Below are 19,391 nucleotides of genomic sequence, written 5' to 3' on the forward strand. Positions count from 1 at the left end.
TGCTGCGGGAGGCGGGCTTGGCAGTCATTATGTGCTTACACCATAATCAACAGACTCATTTTGCCTGGCAATCGAACTGTTTCTCTCTCAAGTTTTAACTGATTTTAATCTATACTCTATTTTCAATGTGTACTTCAGGAGGGCTCGCAGCAGTTGCCAGTCCTGTTCCCCAGCAGCTCTTGGGGGACGGTGTGTGCTCTCCCACCTCAAGAAACACTGGTTTCTCTTTCCCAGCATCTACCCACAGGTAATCATCAAAAACCTGAATTCTCACCCTAGGGCTGGTCTCATCCAGATCCTACAGCCATAATAGGGTTAACACATGAGATATGGGCAAACAAGGGAACTTCCAACTCCACAACACACCAGGAATACAATAATTAACTTTGTGGGACAGCAGAACATTTTCCACCCAGGCTTTACTCGCTGCAGGCTCCAAACCCTGCCTACAACAGAGACCACCACCTGATGCCTTCAAACGTGTGCATGTGGCCATATACTGTGCGCCCCTTCCCGGGCACTCTGTGTTAGCAGTGCTGATCACTAATTAAAACTCCTTCTGCTCCAATTCCGTTTCTCAGACATAAACTGCCTCCATCCCAGATACATTAAAAACATTTTCTGAGCTTCATCAATCTATAACTAGGCTAAATTGGCTGTTCGGGAATAATTAAATTAATGTGGACTCTAATGAACGGCAAATCTCAGACTCACGCACGTGTCAAAGGAACAAAAATAGCGAAACAGGAGGCAAAATTAAAAACCGAAATCTTTCAAGTTCACACTAACTCTCTTAGGAAGCTTTTTCATACTGTATTTGTGAACAAAAATCTCTGCACTGATGCTGCTCTATACCATGGAACACCACTTTCCTTGTGTTACTGCAATCGCACAATATCCAAAAGGCAAATTGGATCCTTTGGGGTTTCTCTTATTAATTAGACAAGACTGAAGAATTTTTAAACACAAATTCACTGACTCAAGGAAAGCAAACAGACTTAGCAAGATTGCAGTTTAGTATTACTTAGCACTAATGTTTCTGGGCCTTTGTGCACTAGTTACAGTTTTCTAACAGTTCTTATCTAAGGTAAATAGTTTTGCACCACCAGCTACTAACACAGAATGGTTTGACTTTCTTTCCGATTGCTGTAGCGCTGCTCCTATAATTCACAAAACAACTTTATGAGCAGGTATGAGGTATAAATTGATACTCCTGTTTCACTACATCAACAGAGACTTTTAGTAATCACTATTGCAAATAAACAATGTGTTCTTTTCTGGCTGAAATAAACTTCCACGGCTTGTCAGGCCACATTGAGCTGTATATTTCTGGTCTGGGATTTGGGGGGGTGTTAAAACACACATAATGCTGGTTGGAATTTTGACAGCAGGATTACAATTTTGCTGCTGGGAGGGAAAAAACAATTTAAAAAGGGTCTAATTCTTTCCTGTGGTCAGCCAGCCTGGCTTACAGAATACAGTAAGAAGTTACCACACCAGCATTTCCCAAAACAACCCCAAACTTCTTTAAAACTGGCAATTTAAGACTATGTGGAACCTCTGTGATAGAGACAGAAGACCTGACCATGTGGTACACAGCCAAGTTCCAAGGAATAACGCCACTAGATCTGCAGACACATTTCCTTCTGTCGGTGATTAACTTTTTCCCTACCCCAAGGGAAACTAACAGGACACCTCTTTAATTATTTGATCATAATTAGATAACAAGATATTAAAAACTATATTATAGTATCAGTATGGGAATATAGGATAGATTTAGATGACAACGTTTTACAACTTGGTAAAATACAATCTCCCTGGAAAATAAAATAATTAGAATACATAATCATCAAGCCTGGTCATCCAGGTCCTGTTTGCAACTCTGCTGTTGGTTTAAAGTGGGACTTCCAACAAAACAGTTACAGCTGCTTCCCCATTTGTAAGTCGGCAGCTGCCAACATTGCTGTTCCTCATACAACTGAGGACACAGAATCAAGTGCTGGTGCAGAAGCAGATGCATCCAGTGAAGACAGTTGCATCTTGGATTAACTTTGCTGTTTGTAAAGTGCGTGGTGTAACTAGCATGTAGCAAAAGGGAAAACAGACTAAAAATGAGCCCTTTGAAAGAGATACAGAGCAAAAGCACAATGTCTTGCACTAAGGTTATGTATTTAACAGTTTTACATGAAATATTTATATATAAAAACTTTGTTAAGTGCTTTTCTCCAATTTAAAAATCTAAAGAATTCAAAAATAAGGCATTCAATATTTGAAAAAGTACAGATTTACAAAATGTGTATATTGTGTCATGAAAACTCCACACCAACATTATACACTTGGAAAAAAAATACAAACAGGATATATTACAAATTTATGTAGCAATAACTTAGTTCATACCATGCAATAAAAAGTACGTTAATCAGGATACACAAGCTTTTAAGTTTCCTAAACTGGAGGGCTTAATTTTGGTTGCAAATGAGTTTTTATGCAAATTCTTAGAACTGTGGCACTTGAAATTTCTGGTAGCCTTTATACTGAAAATTAAATCGTACATAATGATTATGAGGAGGGAGATTAGCAGAGCAGCTGTTACGAATCATTCCAACTTTGTTCGACAATAGCTGAAACTCTTTTCTCATATTCACGTTTGTTCTCCTGGTAGAGTTGTGCCGCCTGACTGTTTGCTGGACTGTTTGGATTAGGTTCATCAAGTAGAGACTGTCAAAAGGGGAAAACAAAATGTGAGACAAACCAACACATTTTAAATCAGGGAAAAATCAACGTACAGCTTTCAAATTGCATGTGTTTCAGGAGGCAGACATGACTCACAAAAGCCCAGTTGAAAAAAAAACCCAGTTAAACTCATGGTTAGACACCCATAATTACATTGCTGAACCTCAAATTATACATTGCATACGCATTAGCACTGCGTGCACTTCTAGGTTCACAAACCTAACAGATACATGGTCATTTCTGCCAGTTAGCAGTACGATGCTAATTGATTATTTAGCACTTACAGTACTATTGTCATTCAGGACTAAAGAGGGGTTTAAGATACCTCCTATAAAACTTCATTGCAGAAAAATAACCACGCAGGAGAAAAGAAAAATGTGCATTTTTGCCGTGCCAGGCCACTTTTACTTATTCCAAGTAAAGCAAGTTTCAGCAGTATTGTCTCCTTGAGGACTTCCTAGGGCAAGGCTTCATGCTAAAGGTTACAGCGTTTCAAACACCAGGCAAATTTCTACATCTGATGTCCTACCTTTATGGATTTTGATTCCTTTTTAACTGTTTTTGTAACTGCCTTCCCGTAAAAAAATAAAATAGCAGTTTTGTAGCTCAAAATTAGTAATTACATAGGTCAGCACCATGGCCTTTATTTGATGTAAAAAGCTACTGCTTAGCTCACAAGTATTTGAAGTCCCCTTGATCCAGATACCTGCTAGCCACATCACTGAGCTGTATATTCTGGAGCAGAGATAACGACAACATAATTATTTGCCAAAATAGAGGCAAACTTACCTGAATTGAAGTTAAAATAGATGAAACATCGTATGTTGGACTCCAACGATTCTGAAGAATATCTAAACATATGCTACCATCCGCATAAACTGTAAATACAACACAGATTATCATTTAGAAACTCAGATTTATTTTATAGTTGGTTCATTACATGCTGTTCAAGGCAGAGTTACTGTTCCGATCCAGTCTGTGCTTAAATTAACGCTTTAGGAAAGAGGACAGCAGTTATGTCTCACAATCTCCTGTAGTCTGACTTGTATTTTGAAGGAAGTAACAGAACACTCCAGAGGAAAAGAAGGAACGTCTGAAGATTGTGGCATTAGCACAGAACTGGTAGACTTGGTTTCTTGCTCCTCTGCTGTGACTTCCCAGCAAGACATTTACTGCAGGAATGGAATCCATGGGACCAGCCGCAGATCACTGAGTCTGAAGGGACTCACACACTGAACAGAGGTAGCTCGTGCCCTGTTCTCACATACTCTACACTAATTATGAGAGACACTAATGCAGGTAACAGAAAATACTGCAAAGTGTGCCCAAAACCCTACTGCTGTCTGGATACCTCTCAGTAGAATCACAGAATCATAGAATGGTTTGAGTTGAAGGGACCTTCCCAGCTCCCCCAGTGCCACCCCTGCCATGAGCAGGGACATCTTCACCAGCTCAGGTTGCTCAGAGCCCCGTCCAGCCTGGCCTGGGATGTCTCCAGGGATGGGGCATCCACCACCTCTCTGGGAAACCTGGGCCAGCGTCTCACCACCCTCAGTGTACACAATTTCTTCCTCATGTCTACCCTGAATCTCCCCTCCTTTAGTTTAAAACCATTGTGCCTTGTCATTTCAATACAAGAGCCTGTATGAATCAGATTTGCCACTCAAACTCTTACACCCCAGTCTTGTAGCTTGTTCATGCCCAGAAAACCCAACAAATTACAAAAACCTTGTCAGAGGCACACTGGCATGCATATTCCATGACAGATAAATGGTTAAAGAGCGCTGCCTAGAAAGTCACCAAACAGAAGACAAGGTTACCTCTGTTCAAAGAGGGCTCAAGCTACAAGAAATGCAGCAATGGGCTTACACTTCAGCCCTCCAGTCTATATCCATCTTTGCTACAGACTCGTGGGGAAAAGCAAAAGGCAAGGTTTGTGTTTTCTGTATGCAAGAAAGTGCTGGAGCAGGAACCACGGCACTGTCCTCGTAACGCTGCCCTCATCGCGGGGTTTGGATCAGCTGTGCTCTGCTATGACTGCACGTTCTCACCTTCTGCCCTGAGCTAGTACTGGTTGGTACACTGAACCAAACGAGGGCATGGACTTGGCTGAAATCTCGCTTGACAAATAAATAACATTTGGCTCAGCCAGTTCCCCACTCCAATGCAGGATGTGGCCACACGCACCCAATTGCTGTGAAATAGAAGGGGGAAGGAATCGACAGCCAGAATCACCTCTCTGGGCCAAGCTAAGTGCAGCTGCTGCAAATGCTCGCAGGCTTTGCTACCGAGGCTGTGTATCGATTAGAAAGAGACAGAGAGCTGCTCCTTATAGCATCATAATTCTTAATTTTTCATCAAGCAGTTGCTGTCCCAGACATCTCCTTAGGAGACAGCAATGAAGAGAGATGGAGAGCTGTTAGGCATTCTGGAGCTTTGCAGAACACATGACCACACGGTAATATTTAATGGCTATTACAGCTAAATAAAAAAGTTTTACTCACCATTTGGATGGAACATTTTTGATAAAAACCTAACAGTTGGAGGCTTATTTGGATATTCTTCTGAAAATTCTATTACTAGTTTAAAAGTACCTGTCCAAACAAACATAAGTACAATCAGGTAACTAAGAACAACACCTCCAGGAATACATACAACGTAAGTTAATTTAGGTGCCCCATGATCAATATTTCTCCTCACCATTATATACACAAACAACATGGAGTCTATTTTCTTTTAATATATTTAAAGTGATAATGGAACTACAGAACTACTACTTAGCGATATAATAAACCCAGCAGCAGCAGCTGGTGGAAGCTTGGAGCCTCACAGTACACAAGGCAACCGCAGCCAGATCCAACATCAATTATTCCATCCCAACTCCAACCCCCCCCGCCTTTTTCTGTGACCCAACATGCCAGTTTCAGGGACTTCGGTGACTTTAAGGCGTTTCATTAAGAAGGCACGGTGGTGCCAGCAAAGAAACACCGGAATTTCATAATCAGCAATCTCAGTCTTTGGAGCTCATGACTGATTCACTGAAAACCTTTATTATGGATCAGTGAATAATTTACTGTAACTGCTCCAACCCAACACAGAGAAAAATCCATCTGCTGCTGATTACTGCAATAATAGTATAATTATTAAACTCATTATTCCTCATATGCCTAAGGGAGGTTCATTACACACCAACTTTCATGTTTATGTACAAATTTGGTATTCCCTCCCCCTCACTGAGTTCTATATTTGAAACAATTCAAGATCTTTCACCTGTTCCTCATTAAGAGAACAGAGATGAATCAAACATGCCACAAAGAAGAAACCAGAACAGCACCCTGTCTTCTTGTGCTTAGCTATGGAGATGTGAAAACATCTGGCAGCATCAGACCAACCTCCCCCACTAAGAGCTCTGGTGTATCTGTATAAACAGCTCTTGATACAAGCATTTCCTCGCAGCTTTCTAACTAACCATCAGCCACTGTGACAAGGCACTGCTTACATCCAAATATGTATTTTTACAGCCAACAAGACCTTTCCCCTTCACTTGCTTGCTTAGTTTGTTTCAAATTATATACAGATAACATCTATTGTTTTTTCAAAGCAGAACAACGTTAACACTGGTAATACTTAAAAGAATGAGAGAGGATATAAAAGTTAGTGGCTTACCGTCTTCAAAAGGTGTCCCTTCTGGCCTGAAAGGTTTTAAAAATAAACTCCAGTTAAAAATGATCATTACCTACTTCTAAACAGGCACAATAAATGTATATCTTCTCTCTCATCCTCCCCAAGTATCCAAATGCAATCCCCAAGAGCTTTGTTGTATCTAACACACGTTCCCATAGCCCATCTGCTAGTCTACTTTATTGTCTTTGCAAACAAAATATATGCCATGACGTGACCAGATGGGACTTAATGAGCAAATTACTAGCAAGCATACTTCAGTTTTATGAAGGATACTGAGGCAGTTCCTGGTCTGTAGGATGTGTAATGTAACTTCCTAGACAGAACCTGGACCTCATTCTGCTGGAAATCAATCCAATCACTGCTAATACATCTGGATTTAATGGCTGAGAACATGCGGCTGTTATGTACTTTAAAGAGAAAGCCTGCTTTTTCATAACGCAACTCCTACGCAGTCTAACCTATTTATTAAACCATAAGCAAGCTTTATTCAACAACAACAAAAAAACCATATTTTATTTTTTTCTTTCCTATGTGTTCTGTGTTACCCCTAAAACCAGACCTTTACTGCAACAGCTTGGTCACTTTTCTAAGTTTCCCAACTTCATGTACATAAAAGAATAATTGTAAAAACAAACCCCAGGTTTCATTATATTTAGCCCTTTGATACAGATTTTTTTATAGTGATCAAAAACTCTTACCCAAATATAACTGCATTCCACTGCATTATATTATTCTCAGATGGTGCACCACTGACACCCACAGGAGGGTCTTCTTGCAATCTAAGAATTACAAATATAGAATGACAAGCTTTGTATCAATGAAATACTTCCACTTGCAAGTATAATTTAACAGCAATATCCACATTTGGTAAATATTTTCTCATTCCAAATCACAGAATACACAACGCATTCCACGCAGTTTATCAATCCTCCAAAAGACAAACCTACAAGATGATGCGCATCAAGATTTTCTCATGTATTACACCAACACACTGTAACAGCCCAACAGGTCAGATTGAGTGCGCAGGGAGCAAAGCAGTAACTCCAAGAGTAATTTAAGGTAGAGGTGCAGCTGGGACCGACAGTATTACACCGTGAGCTACAGAAGAGCGACTGCTGCCGGATGCCGTGCCGAAGGGAACGAACACCGAGCCCAGGCAGTGACATGCAGCACACCGCAGCACCTGGGACTGTCAGCACAGCTTCTCCTGCGCTCCCAGAGCCGCATGCGTAAGGTGGCTATATTGGGTACGAGCTTATTCTGACTGGCAAGTTAATCGATTCAAAAGGGAGAAGGGGGGAAACCTGTGTACTGCTCCCTCTTCCCGCTTCAACAAACGTGTTGGTATCTAAAGTAATTGTGGAAGCATTTTAGATTTTTAGTTCCTTAATCCTTGGACTAGGAAAAAGCATGTTACTTATTGAAAGCCACATCAACCTACACCATACACAACATATATCGCAACTAAAGAATAGGACTGAGATACTCTCCATCTGAAATTTGCCCAATAAAACCCCTTCAGTGACAGCTCTCACCCACCCCACTTATTCAGCCTCCTGAATTTTGCAAGAATAAAGAAAATGAAGTCACTGCCCTTGCTCCAAAAGCGATTCTTTAGTGTTAACATGGGGTTTGACCACATCACAGTACACTCTTATGAGCAAGTCGCCACCAAAAGCCCTGCAGACCAAGTAACAAATTCTAATTAAAGTGGGTGTGCAAATGCAGATTTGTTCAGGGCAGACACTGGTGCGCAGCCAGAACATTGCTCAGGTCGCCTCTGATCTCCGTGTTCACATCCCCACTCCCCCAGCACACCCAGTCCAGCCAGCTTAGTATCAACAGCATAAGCTGCCGACTATTTTGGGCAGGTAGAGGAGGAACGGGGCTTCTCACTGTGTGACAGCCGGGCTGCACGCCAGCAATAATACCCAAGCATTCAGCCGGACTAATGCATCTGAAGGATGGATTTGGTTTTTAGATCAAGTTAAAAAGCTCACATGCACCCTGCTGTCAAAGGCTCCAACTACTGAAAGGTTGTGGCAAGGACTGGAAATTAGACTGATTCGAACGGGGCCTGGAAATCTTTAACAGCCAGGGAAAATGTGTTCAGAGCCTCTTTTCCAACAGCAAAAACTAAGAATTAATTAACTTGGTTTTCTTTTGGTTCAGCCCAACAAATTATATGAGATACAAAATCTGTTGAGCTGTTTCTCTCTTCACTGCTCTCAACAATCACAGTATGCAAAATAAGTTTGTATTTAATAAAGTAAATCAGAATTTAGAGCACACAGGGCTTTTTCAGTATTAGGTGTTACACAAATAATATAAGGCTAAACAAAAATATAACTTATGGCATAAAGGAAAAAAGTAAAAAAATGACATAAAAAGTTGCATAAGCTTTGGGGTATTAAACCTATCATACATTTGATAAATAAATTTGATTTATTTTGTGTTTGTTTAGTTATTTTCCACAGCTATCAAGTCTTCTCTCCACCTTACATTTCAAAGTCATTAAACCAGTCCTTCTAAGATTATATAATCACAAAAACCATGTCAGATTGCAATCCTGAAAAATTACTTAGTTCCTCACTCTAAAAAAAAAAATAAAAAACACTGGTTCATGTCATGTGTGTAACCAAACACAAAAGACTGAGTATCCTCTTTTGATTTGAACAGGAATCAAGCAACACCTGCTGAGCAAACACCACCACCCAAATACAACAGAGGAGACAGGCTCCACATCTCAAAAACCTCCAGCTTTTGGAAGATTCACAAATGAGGCTTTTACAGCTGCAGTTTTACATGCAGTCACGTAAAGCAACGTCAACTGTTTACTGATGTATTTTCAGATACTGGTCTAACACAGCTACGCTAAAAAAAGAGTCACTATCAAAGCTGACTCACCTCCAACAACTTACGAGCGACTCCAGTCCAGGGAAATCATACGACATTACTTACGAGCTTACAAAAGACCCCACACACCTTTTTCCACACTATTCTAAGTGTGTTTACATGTGAGACTGGAAATAAATTATTCTAGAGTCTGTGGTTCGGTCATTAACATTTAAAAGAGTGCAACTAATAACTGCATCTTCAGCAGTTTGTGTATGTTATACAGGAGAGTCTTGATTGAAAACCTTAGAATGGCATGCGCACAAAAACATTAAAGGCCATCTTACTTTTTTTATTACATACAGACAAATCAAGCGTTCGCTAATTCTTTGCGCTTCTTTTTCCGACGTCCGTCCCGGACTGCCCCTATTTTCAGAGCCCAGCAAGCCCCAAGCGCCAGCACAGCCCGGTCCCTTGGGAACACCGGCCCAAAAGCTTGTGCGAGGAGCGGGGCAGCGGGAGGCACGGCACGAACACCCGGCCCCGCACCGCCGGGCCCCCCGGGCACGGGCACCCCCGGACACTCACACCTGACCCGACACCCACCGCAGCCCCCGCCCCGCAGCCCGCGGGGAGCCCCCCCGGCCCCGGGCCCTCCCTGCGCGGGCGGCCGGGCCTTGCCCTTGTTTTGGAGGCTCCGCTTCAACTTTTATCCTCAGACGCCCCCAGCCGTCGACGCACGGGCGAGGCGGGCGGCACAAAGCCGGCCCTGCAGGGCAGGATCCCCCACTCGCCCTCCCAGCCCCGCTCCCCGAGAGGGCGGTGGGCGAAGCCGCCGGCTCGGAGCGCTCCGGCCCCGCGGCACACAGTGAGGGAGGACCCGGGAAACGGGGGCTCGGCGCCAGCTCTCCCGGCACAAAGAAGCGGGGCCGGAGGGACGGCCCGGGACACGCCGTCCCCGTGCAGCTCCTCGCCGCTACCCGCGGGGACGGCTCCCCCGGCCCGGACGAGCCCGAGCCCCGCAAACGGCCGGGTCAGGCCCGCAGCCGGGCGACGCTCCCCCCGCTGCCAGGCCGAGGCCGGCCCCGTCCCCCGGGGGGAGTCCCCACTCCCCGCCATGCCGGGGTCCCGCTCACCTCTTGAAGTCGCGCATCAGCCTGCGCCGCGCTGGGGTGGACATGATCGCCGCGGGGAAAGAGTCCGCGGCCGCAGCGCCGCCTCCCTCCACCGCCGCCTGCACAAACAACCCGCAATGGCGTCTCCCTCCGCGGGGGGCGGGCCGCGCCGCTGGGCCGGCCCACGTCGCGGGCGCCGGGGGGGCGGCTGAACCTGGGCCGGCCCACCGCACCGCACCGCGAGGGGAGGCGACTGCGCGCAGCTCCGCGGGTGCTGAGCGCTGCCCCGCGGTACCTCCGCACGTCCAGCCGGAAAAAGGCTGCAGGATCGGACACTGCAGTACCCGGCTCTGTGAGTCCGGCTCCATCACCCCTGTGGCAGATACAGTTTTGTTTTGGTTTAATTACAGTTTGGGGCTTAAAGAAAGCAGATTTTGGCAAGGGCGAAACAGCAACCTTCTGCTTTTAACTTGGAGCTGCTGAACAACCTCGAGCTTGAAATGGCACAAGGAGCGAGAAATCGTTTTACAAAAATATTTGTACCCACTTGGCTTATGCTCTGAAGGGGAGTAATAGGGAACCAGGGCAGGGATGTTAATATTTGTTTTTTTAATCCTATTATTCCAACAGACTCGAGCAGATCTCTTTGAAGTCATGACCTAATTCTTTTGTGGAGTCTTGGACGTTAGCCCCAGAACTTGGATTTGTGTGACTACGTGTGCCTCCTTGCTTTTCCTTCAGAAGATTTTAAGGAGGTCAAAACATCATCAGACTCATAATGAAGTGAGAGAAATAAACATTCTTTATCTTCTGCCTGTTTCTTTTGCCTCCCGCTCTCCATGTGCTTGAAAAGCTTCAATCCTGGGTTTAATTTAGCACAAAGCTCCTAGCTGCTTTTTGCCCAAGTTCATGCCAAGCCCACACTGCAGCAGCTCCACTGACACAGGTTACTTTAGACACAGCTGATGTGAGTGCTGCTTGGTTTTTACCTTTTACCAGGATTTCACCGTGCAAGGTCTTATGCTCTGAACACTTTTTATCCCAACGTGAAAATATTCAGATGCTGAAAGTGAGATATAAGCACAGGAATTCACGTAAAGTGTGATACTGCAAGGGAGTGTAATAAGAAACTGTCATTCTGCAGCCACTAAAACATTATTCCCCACACTGGTCAGAAATGGTTCCCAACAAACAATTCTCTCTGCTGGATTTTCCTCCTCCTCCCATCACATGGACATTTGGATCTTACATTCCACTGCTGCTCCTCTGGCTTTATACAGTTTATATTTAGCTCCAGCTAATTCGTGCGGGAGAAGGGAGACTGTAAAAAACAAGTGCAAGCTTGGACCTGTATAAATAATGAACAGCAGTTTAGGAACATTCATTATTTCACTACTAACAGGTGCTCTAGCATCCCCTGCCCCACGGGCAGCTCTGCCCTTTGAACATCAAGTGCCTCTCAAGCCCCCCAGACTCCAAGCTCAGGGCCTGCACTGAGAATAAAAACAAAGCAAACCCCAAACAGCAGCCACCAAAGCAGAACTAAATCAAATCCTATGTTGTTTCCACCTGTCTTTGGAACTTTTTCAACAGCAGCTCAGCACTGACATTGGGAACAGTGTGTTGATGTTCTTGAACAGAAAGTTTTCCTTTTAATCCCATCTGGCAGTTCCACAGGTGTGGCTGGTAGTTTTATTAATAAATGGAAAACTTTTTTTTTCCCCTTTGAAGAACTAGCTGCAACTTCTGCTCTGTTGATTGTATGGCATGTGCAGGTTTTAAAATGGAGTTAACTATATCCTGTGATAACTTCAAAAAATCACTCCCAACTGTAGTGATAAAAGGCTCTGCCCTTGCCAAGGTCTAGAACATGAGTGAATGTTTTCCTTCTACAAACTTCCTGAATAGTACTGAAACATATACAATAACTTTCTGATCAGGAAGCTGTTTCACATTCAGTTTTATCCCTATTTTTTCCCTCAAAAGTGATATTTGTTAAGGGATTACATTAAATAAAGAAGTAGCATTTTGCAGCACGGTCATTCTGTAGCAATACTCGAGTAAACACAACATTTGTGTAGCACTTTGCAAACTCCATGCATTTCTAAGGTAACTGTCCTGTTGTGAGATGAGAAGCTTGAGAAGTAACAGTGAAACCAAACTACTTGTTTTCCTGTTTGTTAAAACAACCCATCCTCCCAGTAACCGCTTTGTTTTTTTTTTCCAGGTCACTCTCTCATGCTGCCGTGTCCCTCTGGGAAGAATTATTTATAATATCAGCCAAGCCCAAGACTCCAAAATTAGGGAAATGAACAAGCCAAGTCCCCGTTTAGAAACTGTTTTTGTTCTCATTCATTGCAGTGGCTGCCGAGGAGAGACAATAATTCATGTGGCAAAAAAATGATTGATTTGCTCATCCTCAGCTCCAATATAGGAGCCACTAAGTAGTGCCACAGTGGAGAATCAGGGGGTTATTTGATCTATGCAGCAGCAGAGCTGGAAGCAGCCAGTGTATTGATCCAATGTGTCTGATTCCCAGCCCACCTTCCAGAGCCCCGGAGCCCTCTGTGCCTGTCAGGCCCACCAACCCCGTTTCAAGCTTTCAAGAAAAATACCAGACTCAAAAAATCCCTGTGTGGACCTAATCAACCCATCCTTTTTGACAGGAAACTACTGATGGTTGTTGTTTGGCTGTATTTCAGTGAAGAGTGCTCCTATTTACCGCCTACAGAACGATGAGTGCAGCCAAACCCACCGCACCGTGCCGCCTCCTTCTCTCCGCCAAACCGGCTGACGAGATTTAACACTTGTTCTCCGTTTCTTCACAGGCTCAACACGGCCACCTGCATCAGGGTTCCTCAAAAATCCCAAACGAATTCCCTCAACTTTTACGCATGTATTCATTTATTTTGGCGAAGGTCGGCGCAGGGAGATGTCGGTTCTGCCTCTGGGGGCAGCAGTGACACCTCTGACCAGCCTTGCACAGCCGGACATCCTCCATTACCTGACGCCACGGCTCGCGGAAGCATAGGCGGCCTCCTCTGCCCGAGTAAGACGCATTTAACGAGGGACTCCCGCTGAGGGGACAAGACAGCGACGGCAGCCGCCCACCCGCCCGGCGGGAAACGCCGCTCTGAGGCAGCGCGAGGCAGAGCCCCGCCCCGCGCCTGACGTCACCGCGCTGCTGCCCCGCCCGTTGCCATGGCAGCAGGGCCTGGCGGCTCCGGCCGCGGCGGGAGGCCCAGCGGGGCTGAGGGCGGTCCCGGGGCCCGGCCTGTTTCGCCCGCCGGCCTTCCGGAGATGTGGCGGCCGAGGTCTCAGCGCAGCGCCGGCCTTACGGAGGAGCGGGTGCAGGGGGGCCGCCGCTCCACCCCGCCGCGGGCGGGGCCGTTTTCAAAACTAGCATTACCGATTTTTGAACAGCGCGTAAGGCAGATACCCAGGCCCTTCCCAGTCACGCTGGTCGCACCTTTGTTTTCTAGGAGATGGGGCTATGTTTATTTTATTTAAAATTTGCATTCCGTATTCTAATGATACACGTTTAAAGGTGGCGCTCGGAGATGCCTCTGGGAGCGTGTATGAGTGTAAAGCTGGTTCTTATCGTCCCCATATATGTTTAAAATCAGCTGGACCAAAGGATTGGGAACCTCAAGGACTTGCAGAAACGTTTGGGATGCTGTGAGTGCCGCCTTCTTCAAGTGTTGCTCCCCTCAAAACACTGTATATAAATACATGTTTAAAGAACTGTATATGCCTCAAATCAGTTAAAACTTTTGTTCTCCTATGAAGAAATAACCAGAGAGGAAGGTGTACGAGATCCTTGCCAAATGGAAGTTAAAGAACAGCAGTGAAGTGCAAGCACAAAGACACGGGACAGGCAGTGGCCATTAAAATATTGTATGGGAAACCGGAAAAATCTGTTAGCAAAACCCCACTGAGAGATGTAAAGAATCTACAGGTTAGCAGCTTTACATGTATAACAAGGGGGAAACGGCTTGCAAATGAGACCTGTATCATTGCCAGGGTATTGGTGACTTGTAGGCTGCTTTATGCACAGAACGGCGTGAAAACAAATTGTTTCTACAATGCCTTGCTGTCAAATTAAAACGAGCATCTGAAGTAAATTTAAAATTTGGAGACAAAGTTTGGAAATGATGTTGACAAAAGCAATTGCTGTTTAAAGTAAAGAGTGAAGGAATACGTGTGAGTTCTGCAGGTTTATTAACTACCCTGCCTGGGAGCGGTGTTGCTGTGGGGGCGTCTGTTCCTGAGCTCTGCCTGTCCTCAGCTACATCAGGCCATGGGAGAGAGAAAGCAGAACTGGCCAAAAGGCTGAACCTCCTCCTTCTCCTGCTTCTGCCCTCGGAGGCCAGCAGTGCAGCTCACAGTTCCCTGTCCCAGCTTCCCCAGGTGGCCTTTTATTTGTCAGCGGTGGATGACATCACTTTGCTTTGGCTCTCCTCCCAGGATCCTCAGTGCACGTTACAGGAAACATGGAACTTTTTCCAAGTGTGTAATTAATTCCCGCTAATATCCTGTATTTTATAAAATTCTGTTATTGTCCACCTACTATTACGAAATTCTGTAGAAGAGGTTTGGAATTATGGAATGATAATTCCTGTATGCGCTCATTCATGCTGTTAGATATTGATTATTATTACTCTTAGTAATAATAATAACACTACACTGCATAAGTTATTCTGGCAGTGTTGAACTATAAACATGGAGGTAAACAGCTTTTTAACAACCTGCGATAATTCCTTTATTCTCAAACCTCAAATATGGAGCAGAATGAGTCAGCAGGAAGGATCTGCGCTTACACATCCTCCTCCTCCTCTGAGGGGAAGCACAGAGAGGAATACAGTGCTGTGGTGCAGTTGGATTCACTTCAGTTTTGAAGACAGCAGGCTTTTGAGGAGACATTTTTAATGTATTTTAGCCATCCCTGTATGGACACAAGAATAAGAATATGGTACACAATTTTATATCTGTTTTAAGCAGCTAATTTATTATCCATAATGTCCTTTTGTCAAGTAGTTGAACACCACTTCTTCAAGAATATTTTATAAAGCGCCTAGGATTTTCAGGCATGGTACTTCCTGAAGTCCAGCATCCTAAAAATGTAAGGAAAAGGTTTGCCCAGCTCACTGCCTTATTGGAGATGCTATTTCCTATTAGAAACCCCATTCAGTTACAGTTCGTCTCCCTAAGTCATATGAGGACTTCAGTGGGTTTAACTGGGATGTACACACATGATGAATGTGGCACATCAGAAATTGCTAATTAGAGAAGTTAGAATTTTCAGAAATGCCAAGGAGATTCAGGAGTGTAAATGCCAGTCCACAGTTTCATAAGTAGTTAATTTAAATTCACTTATAATTACTATATTCACTAAGATGCAGTTGCAGACACTAATAGTTTCAAAAAAAAAAAAAAGTGTTCTGTTCAGACATAAAATCTTGTTTCCCCTGATGTCAGTGGGAATGAGAATGGATTTAGGTTTTGCCATTTCCATTAAGCAAAATCGAAAATCTGATAGGCAGTTTCCTGTCATAAAAAGATCTGAGAGAGCAGATGGAGGAAGAATAATCTAATTGAGATACATTTTCTTTTTTATTAGCTTGCTCTATTTAATTTTTAAGAGCAAACCTAAAGTGTCTTCTTCCACAAAGAGAGCTTGTTCATTAAGTCTTAAAATAAATGGCAAGCAAAAAGCTCTTTTACTAATCCCAGAATGCTAGTGGTGATACCAGGCATTGCTAATAACCTATTAACACCAGGAAAACTGAAAACAAAAACGATGCAGCACTGTGTTGAGTAAAGACCAGTGAAGCTTTCAGCAGCAGCAGACTGTTCTGACTCATTCTTCCTCTGGCAATAGAAAATGCAGTTGCTGCAGAGAAATGAAGGATCTCATTCATTTGTGGGGGACGGGGAAAGGCCAGGGGCCAAGCTTTCCTCCTACAGCTGAGTTACAGTGATGGAGAGGGTTTACTCCTCCCCTCTGCTTCTGTTATGTCCTTGCAAATCTCTGATACTTGTGGGAAACGCGTTTAAATCTCCAGAGTCATTGATTTGGTTGATGATGGGTTGACTTTGTGTTACAGATGGTTTGCAGAAGGTGTTATAACAATTAAGTTTAATACTTGAAATAGAGCTTTGAAGTGTATGAGAGAAGGGAAAGCACTCTATCCATTAGGCTACTTTGATTCCTCAGAAGTCTTTGTAACCCTACAAAATCCTTCCACAAACATTTTGAGAGCTTTATTTTATTTTGTCTTAGTGTGTTTATTTGGGTTTCTTTTAGCTTTCCCATGTTTAAGATGAATCACTCAGAGACAGCATAAAGGGACATTGTAAAGTGACCCACTTTGGAAGTGGCCACCATTATCCAGCTGTGGTAGCCAGAAGTGAAATGGCAATGGAGGGACGGAGGATGTTCTTTCAGAATGAGGACATGATACAGGAAGCCAGTTTCTTCCTATGCATTTAGAGGGGTATTTTAGTCCATCTATTTCAGACATCTGATTTATTTGTTTAGGTTAGAAACATCTGTTTTTCATCCAAACAGCCAATGGAAGAGAAGCAGAGATTCTCTGAAAATGCTTCACATCACCTCAGTTGGGCAATAATTAAACTCCTAAATCAGATGTTCTAAACTGCTTATGGAAGAATATTTCTGTTTATTGGGATAGGGATCCTACCTTTCTCACCCAGGCCTTTTAATTTATGAAGCTCCAGGCAAGCAGTCTTAAAGTTAGGCAATATCCCTCGGTATGCAGAAGAGGAAGGTATGAATGTGAGATGAGGTAAAATCGGCTCTGGAAACACTGCCAGCACGAGCCTGGATTCACCTGAGCTGTGCTGCAAACCCATTGTATCTTCTGATACGCTCACAGAAGATGTTACGTGTTGGAGGAAGAACCTGTAGTCAGAGATGTTACATCTTCCTGGCTGGCCAGAAGATCAAAGTTGTTTGGTACCTGTCTCTTGTTTCCTATTCCATGCTCAAAAACTGCACGACTGTAAGAACTGCAGGCTCTGTGCATGTGAATCACACCCACAGAAACATAAAGGGTAGGGCAGCACATGTAAATGCCATTTGGAAATAAAGATACAGGGACAGATCATTTGTTTTAATGAGAAAGGGGCAGCATGTGAGGTGAAAAAGCCTTGAGTTGATGCATAGTTGCCACAGCTACCCCATTCATAACCCCTAGCTAATGAGTCAGAGGAGTATTTTGGGACAGTACTTTGCTAGCAAAGTGCTCCTAAAGGGAATATTCTCTCCAGTATAATTTAGATAAAACTCTGGGGCCCTTACCTACCCTAGAACTGGCAGCTAAAATAATAACTCACCTTCCACCCACCCGCTGTACCAATTCAGAAAGATGAGCCAAAAACCGTGAACTAGGTTACATAGTGACAGAATAAGATCCAGACATCCTAGATGTTACTGAAGTAGGTGCAATGACAAAAAAATGATAATTTGAGAACAGACACCTAATAGCACTAGATTAAAAGGTTCTTCATAACCTAATGATATGAATTTATGAATAATCTAGTGATAGGAATTGATATAAATTCATAAATATGTGCACACTGGTAAACTAGTCACTAGTCACAGTAGATTGCAAACTAGTAGATTGTAAACTAGTCACTAGTCACAGTAGATTGCAAACTGCCCTCAGTTTGTGTGTGTGTGTGCAGCCTGAATATGTACCAAAAGGTCTCCAAAAACTTGTATTTCCCTAAAGTTCTGTAAGATCTCTCACAAAACATTACTTAAATGTTTTCCTATATAAACGAGGGTGGATTCAGAGACATTGGCCACATCTTTGCTGTGGTGAGCCTGCTCCTCAAGAGGCATAAAGTTTAACATGGAACAGCACCAGATCTGGCCCTTTGCAGAGCAAGGAGACACACACTGAACAGTGAGGAAAAACCAGTTTGCTGCTGCCCAGACAGAGGTTGAGTAAAGTGAACTCCACAATCAAAATAGCACATACCATCCAATCACCTTTTAATTCATAAACAAAGGCTATCGGGTTATGGTTGCTTAGGAAATGTGATTTCCAGTTTGTAACTTTTTGAACAAAGGTTTTTTTTTATAAGCACCACCCTACAGCACTTTGTATAATACTTTTTAAATTGTTTAACATTTTTCTTCATGACATACTGAAGGCATCATGGTGTGATACAGCATTAAACACTGTTTTGGAGTGATTTCTCTAAAAAAATCACTATTGGCTTTATCTCTGCAGTGCTGAGCCTGCCAGCCAGCAGGTGTGGCTGTGGAGCCTTTTGAAATCCATGGGATTTGCTCCACCAGTCCAGAGGCTGCAGTGCAATATCACCACTGTACCTGCTTCCAACAAGGACACAGTAACGCTGCCTATTTGCCTTGACCCTCAGAAATCCCAGGCTGGCTGTAAATACAAGTGCTGTATGGATTCCTGTCTTAATGGAGTTGAATCTAATCAGTGTCATTGCAGTGGAAAACTGAATGTTGATTTTGAGGGAGAAGTATTTCCAAAATGAAACAAAAAGTTGATTTTTAATCTGCTGTCCTGTTTTTTTATTTTAGATTGAACCTCAATGCAGTGGTTCATTTGTATTTAACAAAACAATTGGCGAGCAGGATGGCAGGCATGAAGGACTTAAAATATTTATTTAATATTTTTTATTGTTAAATATGTAGTATTTAAATATTCCCTGTGAAATTACCTATTTAGACTTCATAGAGTCTAATTTTGTATCTGCTTATTCTGTATAATTAGAAGCCAGATTTAGCTTTGGCTGTAGCTTTTTATCCCAACAACTAAACACGTTTCATCTACGAGTGTTCTGAAACTTTATGTTAAAATTGTTTCAAAACAAATATTTGGTATAGCTTGATTAATGTTTCCTTTGGCAGCAGCTCTGCCTTATGCAGCCCAAAGCTGTGGTGTTTTTTTCCAGTTCCACATCTTTCCCAAGTGGTGCTGGCGCAATTGCATGTGAGGTTGCACAGTGAACCCAGTC

The 19,391-nt window shown here is 43.4% G+C and overlaps 1 protein-coding gene across 2 annotated transcripts; it reads right to left on the reverse strand.

Annotated features, from left to right (window-relative positions):
* Positions 1-2,148: 2,148 nt before the first annotated feature.
* On the reverse strand, positions 2,149-10,553 carry UBE2B (ubiquitin conjugating enzyme E2 B). Of its 2 annotated transcripts, XM_080353190.1 has the most exons (6): positions 10,389-10,551; positions 7,116-7,196; positions 6,400-6,425; positions 5,238-5,327; positions 3,523-3,611; positions 2,149-2,718 (listed from the first exon to the last, which is right to left on the reverse strand). In XM_080353190.1, exons 1-6 carry the CDS (start codon positions 10,430-10,432, stop codon positions 2,590-2,592), a joined length of 459 nt encoding a protein of 152 aa, XP_080209316.1. In that variant the 5' UTR covers positions 10,433-10,551; the 3' UTR covers positions 2,149-2,589. The 2 variants fall into 2 exon arrangements, with proteins under 2 accessions (XP_080209316.1, XP_080209317.1); XM_080353191.1 differs by lacking the exon at positions 5,238-5,327 and having other exon boundaries at positions 10,389-10,553.
* Positions 10,554-19,391: the final 8,838 nt, after the last annotated feature.

Source organism: Nesoenas mayeri, assembly GCF_963082525.1.
Source record: "Nesoenas mayeri genome assembly, chromosome: 14".
NCBI lineage: Eukaryota > Metazoa > Chordata > Aves > Columbiformes > Columbidae > Nesoenas > Nesoenas mayeri.